The sequence below is a fragment of the Siphateles boraxobius genome, unplaced genomic scaffold (assembly GCF_051911475.1).
Source record: "Siphateles boraxobius isolate OS27281-9 unplaced genomic scaffold, OSU_SipBor_1 26, whole genome shotgun sequence".
Lineage (NCBI taxonomy): Eukaryota > Metazoa > Chordata > Actinopteri > Cypriniformes > Leuciscidae > Siphateles > Siphateles boraxobius.
Window position 1 is genome coordinate 22573728 of NW_027508876.1, and position 19406 is coordinate 22593133.

Genomic DNA, 19406 nt, shown 5'->3' on the forward strand with positions numbered 1-19406 from the left:
CTGTTGTCTTATCGTCTTCCTGTATACACAAAAAGGAGTGAACATGCTACTCCTTGAAGACAGAGAAAAAAGTAACAGTGAATAACAGCTCTCATTATCAAACCGCTGACTAGCACATCCACACTGTTTCTTCATGCAACACTCTAGCAGAACGTTATTTCACCATTTTTCCTTAGCAGAAACGTTTAGATGTGCCATCAACTCCGTAAAAAACAATTGAACTGACAGAATGTCACAAATGAAATTTCACGGTGATTCACGCAGCCTGATTATGGAGTCTCCGTGTAACAGTTGTTTGGATGAAGATTAGGGAATAAAGGATGGCACACTGCCATGGCAGAGATGTTTCAGGCCTCTTGCTCTATGCTCATTGGCAGTGTTTGCAAGCGATTTCCTACAATTAACTAATCATTTTTGCCCAATCCAACCAGTGTTATTATCAGTGTTGGGCAGTATTGCTTAGTAACATGTTACAGTAATATTATTTATTTTTGCAGTAAATATTAGTGTAACTAATTACAGAGTAATGCCACAACTTACATTTGACGAGCGTGTTCTTGCATGGTGATGTCACGTGCATGCACAAGTCGTAAAGATTACAAAAATGAATCTAGGAATGATTGGATTGTTTGATATCACGTCACTAGGGGTTGAGGCAACAGAAGTAATGTTGTAACTAGCTATTTTTTGGATGGTAACTGTAATATTGCTTTAAAAAAAAAACTAAATAGCTTCACTACTAGTTACTGCAAAAAGTAATTGTATTACTGTATTGCATTACTAGTAACGCATTACTGCCAAGGTAATAATATTATTCCTGAAATCGTGTTACTGCATAATATAACTTTCCCATCCACTTTGATCCTGATATACATACACACCATTTTCAAAAGACTTTCTTGAAATCAAAACATTGTCTTATGACGTTTGAATTCTTTTGACAACATACATAATGAAATATGATCATGTCTGTTAACGGGTGGATTATAGCTACAATTAGCCTTAAACTAATCCCATGACAATTTCTGGGTTAATACTACGCTTTACTCAAAACTCACTATAAACCATTATCGAGTGTTTGTAATAACTTACAATCTGCTAATGTTGATTTTGATCATATGATGAGGCAGAAATATGTTGTTTGTAGCATTTCTCAAGTAAACATCCAAATCACATGAAAATCTCATACAAAATGCTGTTGTAATTGTGTTTAGCTTTTTTATGTTCAGTTTTCATTTAAGTTTAGTTTAAGCTTGTGCTTTTGTCATTTATAAAAAAATATATTTCTATTTAGCTTTCATTTACTATTATTTTCAGTGAGTTTCTCATAGGCAAACACAACACAACACATTTTCTTCATAACGTTTAAAATAAATCAGTTGATAGCCACAATTTTTCCAATGTAATTGGTAATTGTTGTGGTAATGTATTCCTGTCACAACTTTAAGAAAATAAGCAAAGTAAAGTTATTTGCCTACATTACACAACATCAAATGCTTCTGACTCGCTAATGAACACCTGTGCCTTATCCCTTCACCCGAAAAATCTCCAGATGCTTCACTTTGGCAATGATCCATCGCGATTCGTGCCGACTTATCAGCGCTGTTGACCTCTGTGCCTCAGCTAAATCATTTGACATGGGTATTAGGCCAAAATGACATGCATCCAATCCTGTGACAAGAGCTGAGTTGTCAGCCTGTGGATGTGGCAACAGTTTGAACCGTGTGCTTAAAAGCCAGTGAAGTGGAAACCTCCACACACTATACTCTTGGGAACTGTGAATCTGCTTTCAGAATCCTTGCATCGGATTGAAATAGACAGGCATTTCAAATGTAGACCGTCCAAATTGCTGACTGGTATCCGTAATTGGGTGGCAGAAGCTTAAGAAGGATAGAAATGGCCTTTTGGGATGCTATGACCGGTCACTGACCCCTGTTCACACATATAATGTCTGGGAGTCTTTGAAAACATGTTGTCCACTAGGAACAGCTGTACTTTTGCATTTGCCCCCTGCCTGTCAATGTGGCCACACAGCGAGATGATCTTTCTGTTCTATCCTGTTCTCCTCTGGAGCTCAGGCTGATCTCATCGATATCTCCTGCTGTAAGCAGAAACCTCTCACTGAGAAACTGCTCTTTTCTGAGTGGAGGTTCGTGCCCAGGTGAGTCAGGAGTTTATATGCTGATATTGATGCTTTAAAAAAAGCCACATCCAAAAACAACAAACATTTTCACCAACTATTTAAAATTGGAGATGGCTTTTGTTTACCATTACATTACAGTACATTATAGTATCAGACGATAATACTATGATACCTTGATATACCATAGTACAGAAATTGTGGTATTAGCTTGGTACATTTAGAAAAGCATGGCATTATCGTCATACATATACAAAACTACAGTATTAACATGTTAAATTATCAAAAAACATGGCATTATCTTGATTCCTATTCAAAAACCATGGTTCTACATGGCATTACAACATAATTGGAAAAATGCATCGCTTTACGATGGTACCAAGTCCAAAAAACAAATCACCTTGGTACATGTTTAAAAACATGGCAATACTTTGCCTTATTATAACAATTAAATAGGCATATAACAAATAGTAAATAGGCCTACTGTATATTATAAAATATGTATTGCAAAAACTGCAAACCATTACCATGTTTTGGAGATGTACCAATGTCGTGTTTTTGGACTTGGTACCATAATAATACCACAATTTAATATGGTAATACCATACTTTTTGAATATGAATAAAGAAAATGCCATGCTTACTGGAAATGTACCATATGAATACTGTTTTTTTGGGATATGTATCAAGATAAAGCCATGTTTTAGATGCCTTTGGAGGGAGAAATATCAGATCAACAACAGGTGATGTTGAATTTATGAACGTGTGTGCTGTTTGTGGCAGTGCTACAGTGAGGTGATGGAGTCAAACATATCCACTGGCTCAGATGGACAGTGCAGCGTTTAAGCCAGACAGGCAGCAGATGGGGGGTTTATACACCTTGAATAATGAATTTCCTGACCAGGAAAAAAGAACACTCTGAACTCCGTCTCCAGGGACGGGTCTAAAATATCCATGAGGTAGAGAGTAAACGAGCTGTTGATGTTTCTTAAATGCTCAACACAAATTAGGAGCTTTGATGTGGACCAATGAAATTGATAGATGTTCTATTAGATATGTTGTAATAATCCACAAGAGATTGTTCTTATAGTGCTAGGTAAAAAAAGACCATGTCACCACACAGATTAATGACACGACAAATGACGTGTAGTTTGATTTTCTTGTCTACCACATTGTTCTTGGCATTGCTTGTGAAGTTTGGATGGGCGAGTGTCTCTAAATGGATCACAGCAGCAGTGAAACAGAATTCATTTCAGACCGTAGCATGTTTTTAAGAATATCCCTGTATCAGAAGGTTGCTATGTATGAATTATGAGATTTACCAAAGACATTAGCAATGGTGTGGGTGTGAATTTTAACATTTTAATGTATCATTCAATTAACTGATGTATTCTGAGAAATAATTATTCCAACTTTAAACTATACAAGAGCTATCTTTAATAAAAATATTTACATGATGTGTTAATGATTATTGGCTTTAATCTTTGATTAAAAGTTCCTCTCTTATGGCCACTGTTGTGTAATTTGCTGTTTCCTATTATTCTTCAAGACATAAAAGGCAGATATGAATATGCACAGAAAGTCCTGAGACAGGAATACCTCAAACCAGAGGGAATAAGTTCTTGTTCTGTTATTGAAACATATTAGCTGTTTCCTTAGCTACTGATATAAGGAAGAATGGCAATGGAGAACAGCAAGATGCTCACAAGAAGCCTGAATTATTCTTCTCCCGTTCTAGGAAAATGCTTGTCTATGACTTTATTCCGTGTTCTCTGCCCCCCTCTATTGGCATTAGTATATATCTGCATGTCAATTTACCATATCGAAGCACCCTACTGGAATTTTTAATACCAACACTCACCCTGTAGTGAAAATCAAGCTTTTAATGTAGTTTATATGTCTATGTGGTGTTTTTAATAAGCTTTAAGACAAACAATTTGTAAATTCATAAGTCAGCACCATTGCAGAATATTTTCTCCTTAAAGGAACACGCCACCGTTTTTTGAAATAGAGGTTATTCCTACATTTAGATAGGTGGGCAAACGCATTTTTGTCTCAGTGCATGCATTGTTTTAGTTTGGCAGCTCTGCCGCCCACTATAGCTTATAGCATAATGAATGGAATCCTTTGTTGCCAGATAGCATGTTGTGAGTAAAAGTGGTTAAAAAAAAACAACTAATTACTTCTTGTGGCCTGCGTATTCACAACAAGTACAACATTTTGATTTGGGACTTTATTGGGGTGAAGCACTAGCCTGGCTCCGCCCTCCTACGCAATTCCGCTCAATGTACGAGAGTCTGGTGGGACCAGCCCAGGCTAGTGAAGCACAGGCGATGCACTGCTACTTGGGTGCAGAGATATCACGCAACACCTGAAATCCGTCAACATACCGGCACCGAGTATCTTCACTTTTGGGTTTTGTTGAGTTTGTTACAGCAAACATGGTAATTGCCTGGATAGCAAAAGGTTGTGAGAACAAGCAAAGGACATACACTCACACCACCAGTTCGTGTTGGCTCTCATCCTCACGTCCTCAGTCTGTTGAGTGATCGCAACCTCCTCCTGTCGTTCTATAGCCTATCCAAAAGCATGCAGCTCCTCTTCTGAAAACTCTGGTTCATAGAGGTATGGTTCTGGATCTTGACCGTCTGAGAAGTCACCCTCTTCATCTCCCTCAAAATCTGCCATGCTCATCGCCATTCACTATGTCTACTGTGGGAAAAATAGCCAACTCACGTCGATATGTTGACAGAAGTTGTGGGATTTCAGCAGTGGCGGAACTAGAGTTTTATACATGGGGTGGCCACTGCTACTTTCGGGGGTACACAGTACACACACACACACACACACACAGTGGAAAAGCTTGTGGAAGGAATTGGGTCACTCTGTTTGTGTCTATAAGTGTTGAACATCCAACATATTTGCAGAAAACAAAGCTGAACCACCAAGTAGATAAGATACCGCATGTGTCTGTTATGAACTGCTGCATTTATTTACAAAAAAACTCACATTTACATTTTTTTATTTTATTTTATCTTTTATTAGATATAGCAGGCATCAAGCAGACATGTCCTTGAAAAAGTTAAACAATTTATTGCCCATCAATAGAAAATCTTATCCTGGGAAGATTAAATACAACATAATTCTTTCTTTATAATAATTTATAAAAATTCTAATTCTAATTATTTAATTTATAATTATTTTTTTGTGTTCATTTTTGGGTGAACTATCCTTTTAATCTGGCAAAATCATCTCAACTTAAATTCCTGAATTGGGTATGTGATTGACTGCTTGTGTCTGGTAGATGCTCTGACCTGTTGCTGGTTCTGAAGTCTGACCACACTGACTCTGACTAGCCAGTGGTGATGCAAGGGCTGGGGGGTCTGTTTGCACCTGATCTGCCTGTTAGTCCAGTCATTTTAAACCAAAATCGGGGTCAACCTTGAACAAATTGCAACAAGCAAACTCAACTGATTTTGTATCCTCAATATGTCCTGAATAAGCGAAAAAAAAGTCCCAAAGAATCCCATTAGGGAAAGTTTAGAAAAAAAAAATAGCCTATTCATACGCCTATTCATTCTTTTTCTTACGAGAATAGGGTAAAAAGATTAACCTTTAGATATCACCATGAAAATTACTGAGTTGATTACTTACATCAAGACAAACAAAAAATGTATTCCAAGTTTTTTTTTAATTGTTTGTTAAGATGGACAAACGGTGCATAATCTAATTACGTATGTGCTAATTTGCATAAATACCACAACAGATCTAAACATTGGGTCTAGCCAGGTGAAAATGTCTTGTTGAATCTTGTTGACACATAACAGTAAAATACTTAATGTTAAGGTCTGAATGGAACCCATTTAGGCTACCCATGAGCATTAATACATAGAGGCAGGAAGAAGTACTTTAGAAACCAGCCTTTTTTTAATTATTAAGAGATGGGGTTTGGGGCTGGGTCTGTGCGACTGTTTCTGGGGGACGAGTTTAAGGGAAGAACAGGAGACAAGGGTAAGGAGAATGCAGAAGACAAAAGGTAAGTAAAATAAAAAGTGAATCCCCAGAAACAGATTTCGAAACTTTCCCCTAATGGGATTCTTAGGGACTTTGTTTCCTTGCTCAGGACATAATGAGGATACAAAATTATTTGAGTTTGCTTCTGTTGCAATTTGTTCAACCTTTTTTTCATAAAATGACTGGACTATGTTTGTGCTTATTTTAAAATAACTCTGATATCTCTCCCTTTCTTTTCATGTTTAATTGACCCTGTTTGAAAATATGACAAATTTAAAATATGATTCCAATCATATTCATATTCTAATAATCATCCAATTACCAACATTTAACTCTTTCTCGCTAGTATAAAAAAAAAGTGGTTTTGGTAATTTTCACAATTTCATGGCACCCCAGAATATTTTGTTGTATGAATATCTGAACATACCAAAAGAAAGAACAAACCCTGTGCTTTTAAAACAAAAACAAAAAAATAATGTTATTCTAGCTTCGTGCGTCTTTTTTTAATGAACACTTGAATGTTGGCAAGTTTCATAAAAAGCAACATGATCAAAAAGCTGAGAAAATCGCATTTTTATCAAAGACTACATCTAGATAAGATTCATAATGATGATCAAAACACAGTAGATCGAGTCCATCAACAACCTACACCCATAAAGCTTCATAGTCCTATAGTGATCGCATTATGATATCGCTTGTTGCTGCTCTTCTTTGCCTGCGTTTTGATCTCCTATCCTCACATTAGCTAGAACATTTGTATAGTGTAACGTACACACGGCAAGGTACTGTATATGCTTGTATTAGGCCTAATGTAGGCTATTGGGAGCAAACCACCCTGATGCTAAACCTTAAAAGCTTACTTCAAATATGATGTTTTCTTATTCGGTGAAGTTCGGTATCTTGCAACCATCTCTCGTCCTCTGCTCGTCCGTTTGAAAACTGCGCGCGCCGCGCTGCCGGCGAACGTAATTTAAATTAAAAAAAAAATCAGCATCAGCAACTGCCAGTAGCAAATACAATTTTGGGGTGGCACCCGGGGTGGCCAATCGCATGTCAGGGGTGTCCAGTGCCACCCCGGACCCCCCTCTGGCTCCGCCACTGGATTTCAGGTGTTGCGTGATATCTCCGCATCCAAGTTGCAGTGCTTTGCCTGTGGCTGTGCCTGTAAATCTTCTAGTAGCTGTGCCAAGACAAATCTGAATCACCTAATTCCTCAAAAACGTCGTTGAAATATGTTGTCCTGTTGCTTTTATGGACTCTCGATCTATGGGCGTCAACCTTGACTTTATGCCCCCATGTCCCCCCGATTGCCTCATAGACAGTAAAAGATTGCCTGCAAGCAACAGTTAGAGCCAGTGGCGGATGCAGAACGTGACAGATGGGTGGGCCTGGATTAAGTCGAGGTGGGCCTGAATCTAGGGTTTAGTAGGCTATATTTATGGAGATGAGAAATAAAAACAGCTACAGCTATGATCAGCTGTTCGGCCGAGCTTTCGAAGTTGTTAATACGGAAAGACCGAAGCTGACCGGTTGGTTTTAGTCAAATGACCTTGCGGCACTCTCTGAAAAGTTGAGATGTTTTTCATCTCGCCGCGGCATATAGGCGCGCCTGGAAAAACGAGCGCGCTGCAGCCTGCACCACATGCGTATGGCAAGCAGTGTTGCCAGATTGGAAATGTCCAATTATCGTACCAGAAGTTCAAAATGATCGTATTTGGAAGAACATTATCGTACACGACGTAAACGTGCAGAATACAGCTATTTATCCCAACATGTAGGATGGATTAGATGGAGTAGTGTTGACGTGCGGGCCGGGCGACACGGTGCCTGTGTGTGTGTGTGTGTGTGTGTATACGTGCTTGCGTGCAGGCAGGTGAGCCTGCAAAATGATTCTGGGTCAGAGAGAGAAGTGGTAGGATGTTTTGACGAACGACTGAAAACTCTGAAATTATCGTACATTATGGGATTTTTTTCATTATTGATCGTACATCGTACAGAGGTCAAAATTATCGTACAAATACGATAATTATCGTACATCTGGCAACACTGATGGCAAGCTAAAGTATTCATAAAGCATGCGGGACGCGCGATTTGCCATAAAAGCGCGCATTCTTAACGTGCACTTTGTGGTCACGGAAAACGCGCGCCAGAAATTTGTGGTTTTTGCATTAAAAAAATGTATGAAACTTTATTGTAAAGTGTTACCGGAATTACAACTGGAAAATTTGCGAGATGTGTCTCGAACGAAGGGATTAAGGGACTGTCCGAGGTGCTGAAATAAAAAACAGTGAACTTGAAACCGAGAGTTGTTTTTCTTGTTACAAAAACACTTCAGAGGCATAAAACACCTGCAGACAGAAACAATATCATTTAAATAGCAGATCACACGTCGAGGACGCACGTTTTGATGCAAAAAACGCGCGTTTCTGACGCGCTTTTTCCGTGACCACAAAGCGCACGTTAAGAACGCGCGCTTTTATGACAAATCGCGAGTCCCTTGGCAGTCGAAACGCATGCGTTTGACGAGTCAATCAGATGCCTGACCACGTCTTTCACGACCGCGTCGCTTCCATTATGAGCGCGAACATCTGAAATAACAAACTTGAGCGCGCAAAAAACGCGATATGTGAACGGGCCCGTCTTTGTCTTTCCAAGACACGGTGTTCATGTGAACAATGAGCCTCGTCCCCTCTCCTTGCAAGGGTGTCAAAGTCTGGAAAAAATATGTACAGTGACATGACATAACTGCCAGATTCAAACTGTGCGTTCGCGCGTTGGCTGGCGCTGAGCCAGAGATGGACGCGCTCAGGCTTGTCATATATCATATAAAGTGTTCGGCGGGCCGTATATGGCCAAACTTAATTCATTATTATTATTATTATTATTAAAATTAAAAATTTAAATCTCGTTTTTATTAATCTGATTGGGTGGGCCACCTGTCAATCCCACCCAGGCCCGCCCATAAATCCGCGCCTGGTTAGAGCGTTCTTTGATCACATTCTGTATATCATTTAAAAAGTTTAAATAAGATTATTTTCATCCTACTAAGAAAATTATGTGAATGTGATCTTTTAGTCACTGGCTTGATTTACTGATGCATAAACAGTATTGAACGATTTTGAGAGAAAGATAATCGGTCTGAACTTAAATAATTACACATCAGAAATCACTGACCACAGATCAGGCATTAGAATAAACATGGCTACTTACATGTGGCGTAACCAGGGTTTCAATAAAAGCTGTTTTCGGAATAACAAGGATGTTTCGAAACTTACAGGATATTTTTATAGTATAATTACCTCTTAACTGTCAAAAGATCAAGGAAAATGTGAATTCTCAGTTCATGACCCCTTTAAATAATAGACCTACTGTATGTATTTCATTTTACTAGAGATGAGACCTGAAGAAAGCATCTGTCATATGAATGGGAATTCTAACAAACACTGTAGGCATTAGGTGTCTTTGGTCAAAATCTTTTGATTAAGTTGACAAACTTTATTAACAAGAATATTTAGCTACACATTATATACACAAATTAATAGCAAACCCAAAACTAAAATCAGAATCCAAGTCATAGTCAATAAGCGTTAAAATAAACTAATTATCACAGATCCAAAATCACACTCACAATCTCTCTTATGACAATCAAGATCAAGCAAAGTGACGAATGATACGGAATACTGGCAGAACAACACACAGTAACACGCGATGGGAGAACAATGGCAGAGGTTGAGTGTTTGGGGTGGTCTTTATATCTGGATCAGGTGTGGAGGAGAACCAATCACAGCCTCCAGTGAATTACCACACACAAGCACATACACTTACATAGAAACAATTTACACAGAAAGGTACAAATAAACAAATGACTCAAACTCATCATCGCTTTAAATATTTAAAAAATAAAACAGTCAGTGAAATCTTAAACTGTAAAAATAGGTTTTTTCTGTTGTTAATTTGTATTTTGTTTTTGTTGTGTTTTTGAAATGTAGTGACTGTTATACGCTGTGCGGTGGGACCCCTCAAAAACGAGATGATTCATCTCAAGGACTTAATCAAAAATAAATTAATTTCCAATAATGTGTTCTCATTACAAGTTAACTTTAAGACATTAATGATTCATGATCTGTCAGTTGATTGGGAAGATCCTTCCTCAGGAGTGAGTTTACTAATAGATGATACTGGTGGTGGAGTGGAAGTCAGGCCTTTGTTTCTTTGTGCTCTCCTGTAAAACAAAAACAATGTTAATACAAGAATACTATACTATTATGCAACACTTTTTAAGATTATGTTGTTACAAATTCAGGTATGTTTCAACACACTTGTTGGTTTTAACTTACAAACGCTTAACTTCCTCCTGCACCCATCGTAATCTCCAACTAAAGCAGAAATCTCCTCGTTCAGTCTTCAAGCTGTTAAAGAGAATGAAAAAGTGAAATAGAAATCTAGCATCAGATGCTGTTGATCTCTATCCTTGACATGTTTTCTTTAGAGAAGAACTGTGATTCTTACACGAAGGCCTTCAGACATGGAAGACTTTGTTTTAGCTGCCTGAAACCGATGATAGGATCAGTAAACTGTTCTCGAGTTAGGCTGGAGACGACTCTACAGCATGTGAACTCCTTCGCTTGTTGAGCATCTGCTGAGACAGAAGAACAAGGTAAACCTCAATATTCTGCATCAGATAGAATAATATACAAACAGATTTAAGCACTTTACCTGTTATAGTCCAGATCACAGATGCAAAAGCCACAACAGCCAAACTCCTCATGAGGATCCTTTGTGTCTCCATTGTCACAGTCGATCTTCAACTCTCACTGCTTGTGTCTGAGAGAATATATTCAAGACTTTTACTAGTTCACCTTAAATAGTCAAAGTGGAACTTAACCCTTGTGCTTTGTTGAGTACCCTGTAACAACTTTTGTGTTCCCGGCCTTTTTAAAATTGCTTGCAAATCGTTTGTTATGCTATATTATCAGCAAATTTTGGATTCAATCTTTTTATCAACTTGTTGTCTGTCAATTGGCACAGGTTTTGTATTTCTTTTTGGAACTGATTGATCGTAGGCCTGCTATACCTCATTGATCTGAGCTCATGTACCTCAGTTTGAGTAATAAAAGCCTGATTTGTGGATAAATTTGTCAATATTCAACAAAATATGGGGAATATCACACGAGTGTGCTTTAATATTTAACCAGGAAGTTTGTTTTGAAATGCTTTTATTTTGTACAAAATGTAACAAAGTCACATGTGTGGAGTTCCCAGTCAAAATGACCGCCTTACAAAAAACATTTGCTTGTAAATCGCTTGTTATGCTAAATCACCAAATATTGGATTCAATCTTTTGTCAACTTGTTTTGTTTCAATTAGGACAGGTTTCGTATTTGTTATTTGAAACTGATAGATTGTAGGCCTCATTGATCTGAAAATAAATATAAAGTGATCTGTGAGAAAGAAAGCCTGTAATACTCAAAATAGTTTGTTTGTGTACATGTGTGTGTGTGTGTGTGTGTGTGTGTTTGCGTGTGCACGGTAGTGTGAGTGTGCATGTATCCATGCATGCACAGGTCTGAGGCCTTTATCTTTGCAAGCACACATGGAATTATGTGAACATGATGCTCCTGAAAACTAAATGTTTGTCTTATTTAAAAACATATATTGTCTGATCTATTTTCGATCTCCCCATTCATTTTGAATGGATGGTCATTTTTGAACAATATAAGCTCAGATCAATGAGGCCTACAATCAGTCAGTTTAAAAAATAAAGACAATTTTTTTAAAACTAATTTAAAGAAAACAAGTTGACAAAAAGATTGAATCCAATTAATATTTGGTAATAATATAGCATGAGAGATTCAAAAGGTACTTTTAGTAAACTGTTCATTTTTGACTTGGAACTCCACAAGTCTGACTTTGTTCCATTTTGTACAAAATAAAAGCATTTCAAAACAAACTTCCTGGTTAAACATTTAAGCACACTAGTGTGATACAGTGTACAGAATAATTTTACATTTTATACTATATTGCTAAAATTACACAAAAATAATGATTTTATGGTCCAAAAATTAGGTGCATAAGCTCAGACAAAGAGGTCTACGATCAATCTAAAAAAATAAAAGAAATAAAAACCCTGTCTTAATAAAAGAGAAAATAAGTTGACAAAAAGATTTAGGCTTAATCCAGTATTTGGTGATAATAATATTTATAGGCAATTTTTGTAGACCGGTGGTCATATTTGACCTGAACACCACAAGTGTAGTAACAAGGTGGGAAAAAAATAAATAAAAAACACAAAAATTTAACTTCAATAAGCTCTTATTTTACCCGACAGACTTCAATCCTTTTGACAATGCTGACATTTAAACTTGCTTTAAGAGAGAGAACATTACATGTAATAGATTAGTATTTTGTTAGTGGCTCTTGAACACAAACCCGTCCTAAATAACGTGTCTCTGTGTGCATTGAGAGTCAAATAAAATCAGTCATAATAAATAAATGTCTTGTGTCTTGTAAATAAATTTCTTGTGTTTTTTTATCACCATTTATTGATTGACTCTTATTCATTTCAAATACAGTTTCTGAATTTTATTTATGCTACATAAAAAATACCTTATCATAATCATGATTAAGTAGTATCGTATTTAAGGCAAAAGTTGGAATGAAGGATAAACTGAAATTCACAGCATTTAAACAACTTCTGCTCACGTATTCGTTCTGCGTTAAAGAAATAGTTAACTTAAAATTGAAAATTCTGTCATCAATTACTGACCCTCAAGTTGTTTCAAATCTGTATGAATTTCTTTCTTCTGCTGTGTGAGTAAATTATGACAGAATTCTCATTTTGAGAACTATTCCTTTGAAGGTAATAATTCTTCTTGGGACGGTTCATAGAGCTTATGTCTATTACACCCTCCATTTTCCTAAATATCGTAAAATAATTAAATTGCTATAAATAACCAGTGTATAAAAACATCTCTCTTACACACAAAAAAAGTAAGTTGTAGAATGTCGTTAATGTTTTAACTTACCCTGTACGATGTAAGATCTGTTACATAAGCTATAGGCCTAGGCTATCCCCAAATTCCTGTTTTGGCTTCTGTTTGATGTTAAATGTCATTGTATGTTTTTCTAAAAGTTGAAATAAATAAAGCACTGAGCTATAGTTACAAACTAGATAATAGTTACTAGCCTCTAGTGTGGACTTTACGTTCCAATTGAAGAAATTATGAATAACTGGTGCAACCCTGTTCGGGACCGTTAGACGCGTTTATATCAAGAAACGAGCGAGTCAAGATGAGCATAACCGAGGTCTGAAAGTTTTTTACTTTTCTCCTCCTTCTCACTAACACATATCTAAATCAAATAAAACACCAAAAATATAAAGAACTAGCTAATTACCTTAAAAGTCCATACAGCAATTAGCGATCAGTTCTGACGATCTCAGACAAGCGCACGCAATGAGAGACCTCGATCTTTTCCTGTTTGTTCATGTTCGGCATAACCTCGTAATCGGTCAACCCAGCCTAGTGCGCCATCTCCTGGGGGAGCGCCGTTTACACAACAGAGTCCAGTAAAACTTGACTGAAAAATCCCAATCCTTGTCTGTCCAGTAGATTCCCGAAGAAGAATTATTTTACCCTCACAATATTTCAGCAATCATGTCCTGTCTCCTGTATTTCCTCCTGTCTAGATATCACAACTAAACTGAACTGGTGTGGTGAAGATGATCCCAGCAAAGTGATGAGTCCAGGACCCAAGCAATCCGACCTAAAAATGCAATTTCTTTCAGTTTAACTATATAAATAACCAGGATAAAAAGAAAAGAGTATTTTAATCTACATGAATTAGCCTAAAGTTTGATTGATTGAGTTGGTTCTATTGGTATGTGTCTCTCTAAACTGTAACTGAAAACAAAAAAGATCTCTATGAAGTGAATTTATCAAGACAAGTTCAACACCTACTCGTGCAGCATCTTGTGAACGAAGATATTTTCTCAACACAAAGAGGCTACCACAACACCGACAGTACACGAAAACACTAAAAGTACCATGTTATTACGCTTTTTATGACATGTCAGAATCAGAACCATAGGCCTAAAGCATCATATTAATATGACATCTTAAACCTTGTGCATCCTTATGGACATTGTCTTTTTAATTTTCTTTTCATTTTTTAAAATCACTTTGCCCGTGTTAATGCTAATAACATTTGGCACAGGTGTGCATTTTTATTGGAACTTTACTATTTCACCGCCATTTCCCATTAAAAAAAATCTAATTTTGCACAAGGTAAAAAGATACTTCCTCTCAGCACCTTTTGGACAAAAATGTCCCCATTGAAACTGCAATTTTTAAACTCAGGGCCATTGAACTATAAAATTATGCAATCTTTGTTAAGAGGCTTGCATTCTGTTGGCAAGGCTTCAAAATTTAAATTATTACTTTTTTTTTACCAGATGGTGCCAAGCTATAAGTTTGGCCTATAGAGCAATAACTCCCTTTATTCACTACGGAGCCCCCCAGTCCCACTTTGTCAAAAAAAATAATTATAACTATCTCGTGGCCTCAAGATATAACTCGTGGCCTCAAGATAAGTGTATATAAAAGGAGAATGCACAATGCACAAGAAAGTGCACGCTAAAGCTGCCACCAGCTTAAGGCACTTCTTGGTAGGCTAATAGCTATGGATAGAGAGCATTTGATAAAGTTGTATTTTAATTTAGGGATGCGTTACCATATACTGAACACACTTGCTTTGCAAGGGATTATTGTCAGTAAAAGGCAGTTAAAGGAACGCTCCACCGTTTTTTGAAATAGAGGTTATTCCTACATTTAGATAGGTGGGCAAATGCATTTTTGTCTCAGTGCATGCATTGTCTTAGTCTGGCAGCGCCGCCGAAGTAGCAGGAGAAGCACTGATACTTGGGTGCAGAGATATCACGCAACATGCATGAAACGTTTTGTATAAATTGTATTTTCATTTTAATCAATGTTTCATCAACAAATTTGCCTGGATTAATAAATAAGCAAATATAGACATTATAATCAGGACATGGAGGCGCCGGTGCGTGAACTTTAGCGCCTGAACCAAAACTCAGACCTGAGAAGTATATCTATAGAAAGCTCGAAATGTCTACTTTTAAACAAAACAATTAAAAACTAAAATAAATTGGCTACTCTAATGTAGGCTAATTCATATGAAGTGTGCATTTCTCTCTATAGGCGTGTTAATACTGCGAAGATGGCGAGTCTGCATCGTCAAGATTATCTTTGCAGCCACTGACATAGAAAACATTAATAAACAATTAAAATGTTTCATGCATAATCATTACTTTTGCAGTTCTTTGTGGCAAGCTTTATTTCAGGTGTTGCGTGATATCTCTGCGCCCAAGTATCAGTGCTTCGCCTGTGTCCCCCCCCACCCCCCCCCCCCCCATATAGTCCCAAATCAATCAAAAGCTGCTCCATTGTGCATTCTCCTTTTATATACACTTATCTTGAGGCCACGAGTTAGTATCTTGAGGCCACGAGATAGTTATAATTAATTTTTTTGACAAAGTGGGACTAGGGGGCTCCGTAGAATTGTGATGAATAGTACTAGTAAATAAATAGAAGCAGAACTGCAGCACACTATATTGCATACTGAATATTAAAACAGAGAATATTGCACAGAATGTGAAGTATTGCACTACAGGGTCCAGTTTAATAACAAAGGGTCCATGTGTCAGACACGTTACTATCTTGAGGCCACGAGTTACTATCTTGAGGCCACGAATTACTCTGATGAGATGAGACCATGAGATAGTTATAATTAATTTTTTTTTTGACAAAGTGGGACTAGGGGGGGCTCCGTATATTCCTGTTTTCTGCTACGGCATATTATAGAGCCTACTGGGTAAATTATGCAACGATAATTGTGTGGATGTATTGGTATGGATGTCAGAGTGTGGTTGGTATGAGTGTTATAAAAAAAAAAATGAATAAAAAAAATGAGTGTTTGTAATATTGAGAGAGAAATACTCAAATGCAAATAACAAATCCAATTCCTGTTTGCACCACTGGAGTTTTGCTGGCATCCAATGGGGAAGATCTGTTACTGCACCCAAACAAAATCTTACTGAAAGCTCATTTGAGATATCAACCTCAAATTTGGAACACAACTTATTTAGATTTATGGCTTTGATTTTCTAGCCGTTTTAGAGTTCAAATTGTTTCATAAAATATATATTTTATATATAAAAATAATGTTCATAAACTTATATAACTTTTTTTTACACTTCAGCAATAATCTGCCATGGGTTTTCATTAAAATGAGGCCAAAGTTGAAAATAAATATAAAAATAGGCTATTAAATCAAATATTGAATATGAAAATATGTTATGAATTCAACAGTGTAAATATGAAAGTCAATAATACATTAATAAAAATATGAAATAATATATACAAATATTTTTTTAATTAAATAGGCTATACAAATATTTTATGAATTTAACAGCTCGTAAGCATCCTTTATAACTAGAACTTTTTTTTAAATAACCCTTTAAAAATGAAAGTAAAATGCAATAAAAATAATAATTTTTATTTAGAATCTTTTCGGCATAAAGGGCTCTTTTTTGAGTCAAGAAAACGTCTCGGTTACGTATGTAACCCTCGTTCCCTGAGTAGGGAACGGAGACGTTACGTCGGATGACGACGAATGGGGGTTTCGCTTAGAACACCTATCGACTTCGAGTATTACAAAACGAGCCAATGGCGATGAAATGCCATGGGTCTGCGGAATTTGGATAGCGTATCTCCGCCCCACCGCGTGGGTATAAAGGAGGACGCCGGCAACATGCAGGTATGTCTTCGCTGAGGAGCCGAGACTGAACTCAGGCGTCTGCCCAGCGGTACAGCGGAAGTGGCAGGGAGACGTAACGTCTCCGTTCCCTACTCAGGGAACGAGGGTTACATACGTAACCGAGACGTTCCCTTTCGTAGTCACTCCGAGTTACGTCGGATGACGACGAATGGGGGTCCCCGTGAAATCACGCCACCTTCACAGCTGTCTTCCAGTGCCCTGCGAAAGTCTGATCCCCCTGTCGTGATACTGGCACAGACAAAGGAGTCCTACTTAACACAGGAATACCAAGGTACACTGGGAAGCATATCTCACAGGAGATATGCCGCAGCATGCCTACCCGTAGGGAGGACTTAAGATACACATATGGCCGGAGGGCTACATATGGAGGAACACTGAAGTGACCAGCCCGAGGGGTGGCAACTTTCAACTCCAGGAGGGCAAGATGGCTTGCCATGGGAAAGACACATGCTCAAGGAGGCTTACAGTGGAAATACACATGTGGGGGTTACTCAGGGAGGAACCATGCACACGGAGGCACCTAGCCGACGCCCAGGCAATAGACACTGGCGCCAGCGTCAACAGTGCAGGAGGAACTCAGGGCTTCAAAGAGGAAGGCTCACCTGAGGAATAATCGCACGTATCCAGTCCGTGGAGTGGAATGGCGAGCAAGCGAAGACACCTGAGCGGGTCCAGCACGAGAGGACACAGGCTCCACTCGGAGATTATAGAATCTGGCGAATGTGTTGGGTGTCGCCCAGCCTGCAGCTCTACAAATGTCTGCCAGCGAGGCGCCATGTGCTAGAGCCCAAGAGGAAGCCACACTCCGAGTGGAGTGGGCTGTCACACCAAGGGGGCACGGTCGGCCTTGCTGTTGGTAAGCCAAAGCAATGGCGTCCACTATCCAGTGAGACAACCTCTGCTTTGAGAGAGCCTTTCCCTTCAGTCTCCCACCATAACAGACAAAGAGCTGGTCTGAGGTCCTGAAACACTGCGTTCTGTCTACGTAAGCGCGGAGAGCGCGTACTGGACAGAGCAGTGCCAAGGCTGGGTCTGCCTCCTCCCGGGGCAGCGCTTGCAGGTCCACCACCTGGTCCCGGAAGGGAGTGGTGGGAACCTTGGGCACATATCCAGGCCGGGGTCTCAGGATCACGTGAGAGTGACCGGGCCCGAATTCCAGGCACGCTTGGTCAACGGAGAATGCGTGCAGGTCCCCTACCCTCTTGATGGAGGCCAATGCAACCAGAAGCGCTGTCTTCATAGACAGGAACTTAAGCTCACCACTGAGAGGTCCCAAGAGGGAACGAGAGGAGGGCGAGGAGGATTCAGTCTCCTCGCTCCTCTCAGGAACCTGACGATCAGGTCGTGCTTCCCCAGAGACTTACCTTGAACTGCTTCGTGATATGCGGCGATAGCGGCCACATACACCTTCAGGGTGGAGGGAGACAGCTTTCGCTCCAACCCATCTTGCAGGAAGGAAAGCACGACAGAGATCGAGCATCTCCTGGGGTCTTCTCGACGAGAAGAGCACCAGTTGACGAAGAGGTTCCACTTCAACGCATAGACATGTCTCGTGGACGATGCTCTAGCGGAAGTGATGGTAGCCGCCACCGCTGGTGGCAGGGTACTCAAACCTGCCTCGTCCCGTCCAGGAGCCACACGTGGAGCCTCCAGAGATCGGGTCGAGGGTGCCAAAGGGTGCCCTATCTCTGAGAAAGGAGATCCTTCCTCAGAGGAATTGGCCAAGGAGGTGCTGTCGCGAGGAGTACCAGTTCGGAGAACCAGGTCCGGGTGGGCCAATACGGCGCAACCAGAATGAGCTGCTCCTCGTCCTCCTTGATCTTTTACAAGGTCTGTGCGAGAAGGCTCACTGGGGGAAACGCATATTTGCGTAGGCCCCGCGGCCAGCTGTGCGCCAGTGCATCCGTGCCGAGAGAGCCCTCAGTCAGGGAATAGAACAGGGCGCAATGGGTCGAGTCGTGAGAGGCAAACAGATCTATCTGTGCGTCCCCGAACTGGTCCCAAATCAGCTGAACCGACTGGGGATGGAGTCTCCATTCGCCGGAAATGGGCCTAAACCGTGACAGCTCGTCGGCTGCAAAGTTCCGATCTCCCGGAATGTAGATAGCACGAAGGGACCTCAGGTGCTTCTGACTCCATAAGAGGAGGTGGCGTGCGAGTTGCGACATACGGCGGGAGCGTAGACCACCCTGACGGTTGATGTACGCTACAGTCGCGGTATTGTCTGAACGGACTAGTACGTGTTGACCCCTGAGCAACGTGAGGAAACGGTGCAGGGCAAGGCGTACTGCCAGCAACTCGAGGCAATTGACAAGCAGAAGGCGCTGGGGTCCTGTCCAGGAGCCCGCGGCAGCATGTCCGTTGCACATGGCGCCTCAGCCCGTGGAAGAGGCATC

At 39.5% G+C, this 19406-nt stretch overlaps 1 protein-coding gene across 2 annotated transcripts; it reads right to left on the reverse strand.

The window, feature by feature from the left end:
• Positions 1-9610: 9610 nt before the first annotated feature.
• On the reverse strand, positions 9611-13661 carry LOC143752051 (uncharacterized). 2 transcript variants are annotated; one of them, XM_077245024.1, is made up of 5 exons: positions 13549-13661; positions 10870-10977; positions 10663-10789; positions 10491-10562; positions 9611-10375 (listed from the first exon to the last, which is right to left on the reverse strand). In XM_077245024.1, exons 2-5 carry the CDS (start codon positions 10940-10942, stop codon positions 10270-10272), a joined length of 378 nt encoding a protein of 125 aa, XP_077101139.1. In that variant the 5' UTR covers positions 10943-10977; positions 13549-13661; the 3' UTR covers positions 9611-10269. The 2 variants fall into 2 exon arrangements, with proteins under 2 accessions (XP_077101139.1, XP_077101138.1); XM_077245023.1 differs by having other exon boundaries at positions 10663-10792; positions 13549-13561.
• Positions 13662-19406: the final 5745 nt, after the last annotated feature.

Coding starts and splice junctions, on each gene's coding strand:
- LOC143752051 (XM_077245023.1), bottom strand. CDS start 10,942: ATGGAGACACAAAGGATCCTCATGAGGAGTTTGGCTGTTGTGGCTTTT. Junction 10,563..10,662: donor CCATGTCTGAAGGCCTTCGT/GTAAGAATCACA, acceptor TCTCTTTAACAG/CTTGAAGACTGAACGAGGAG. Junction 10,376..10,490: donor CAGGAGGAAGTTAAGCGTTT/GTAAGTTAAAAC, acceptor TTTGTTTTACAG/GAGAGCACAAAGAAACAAAG.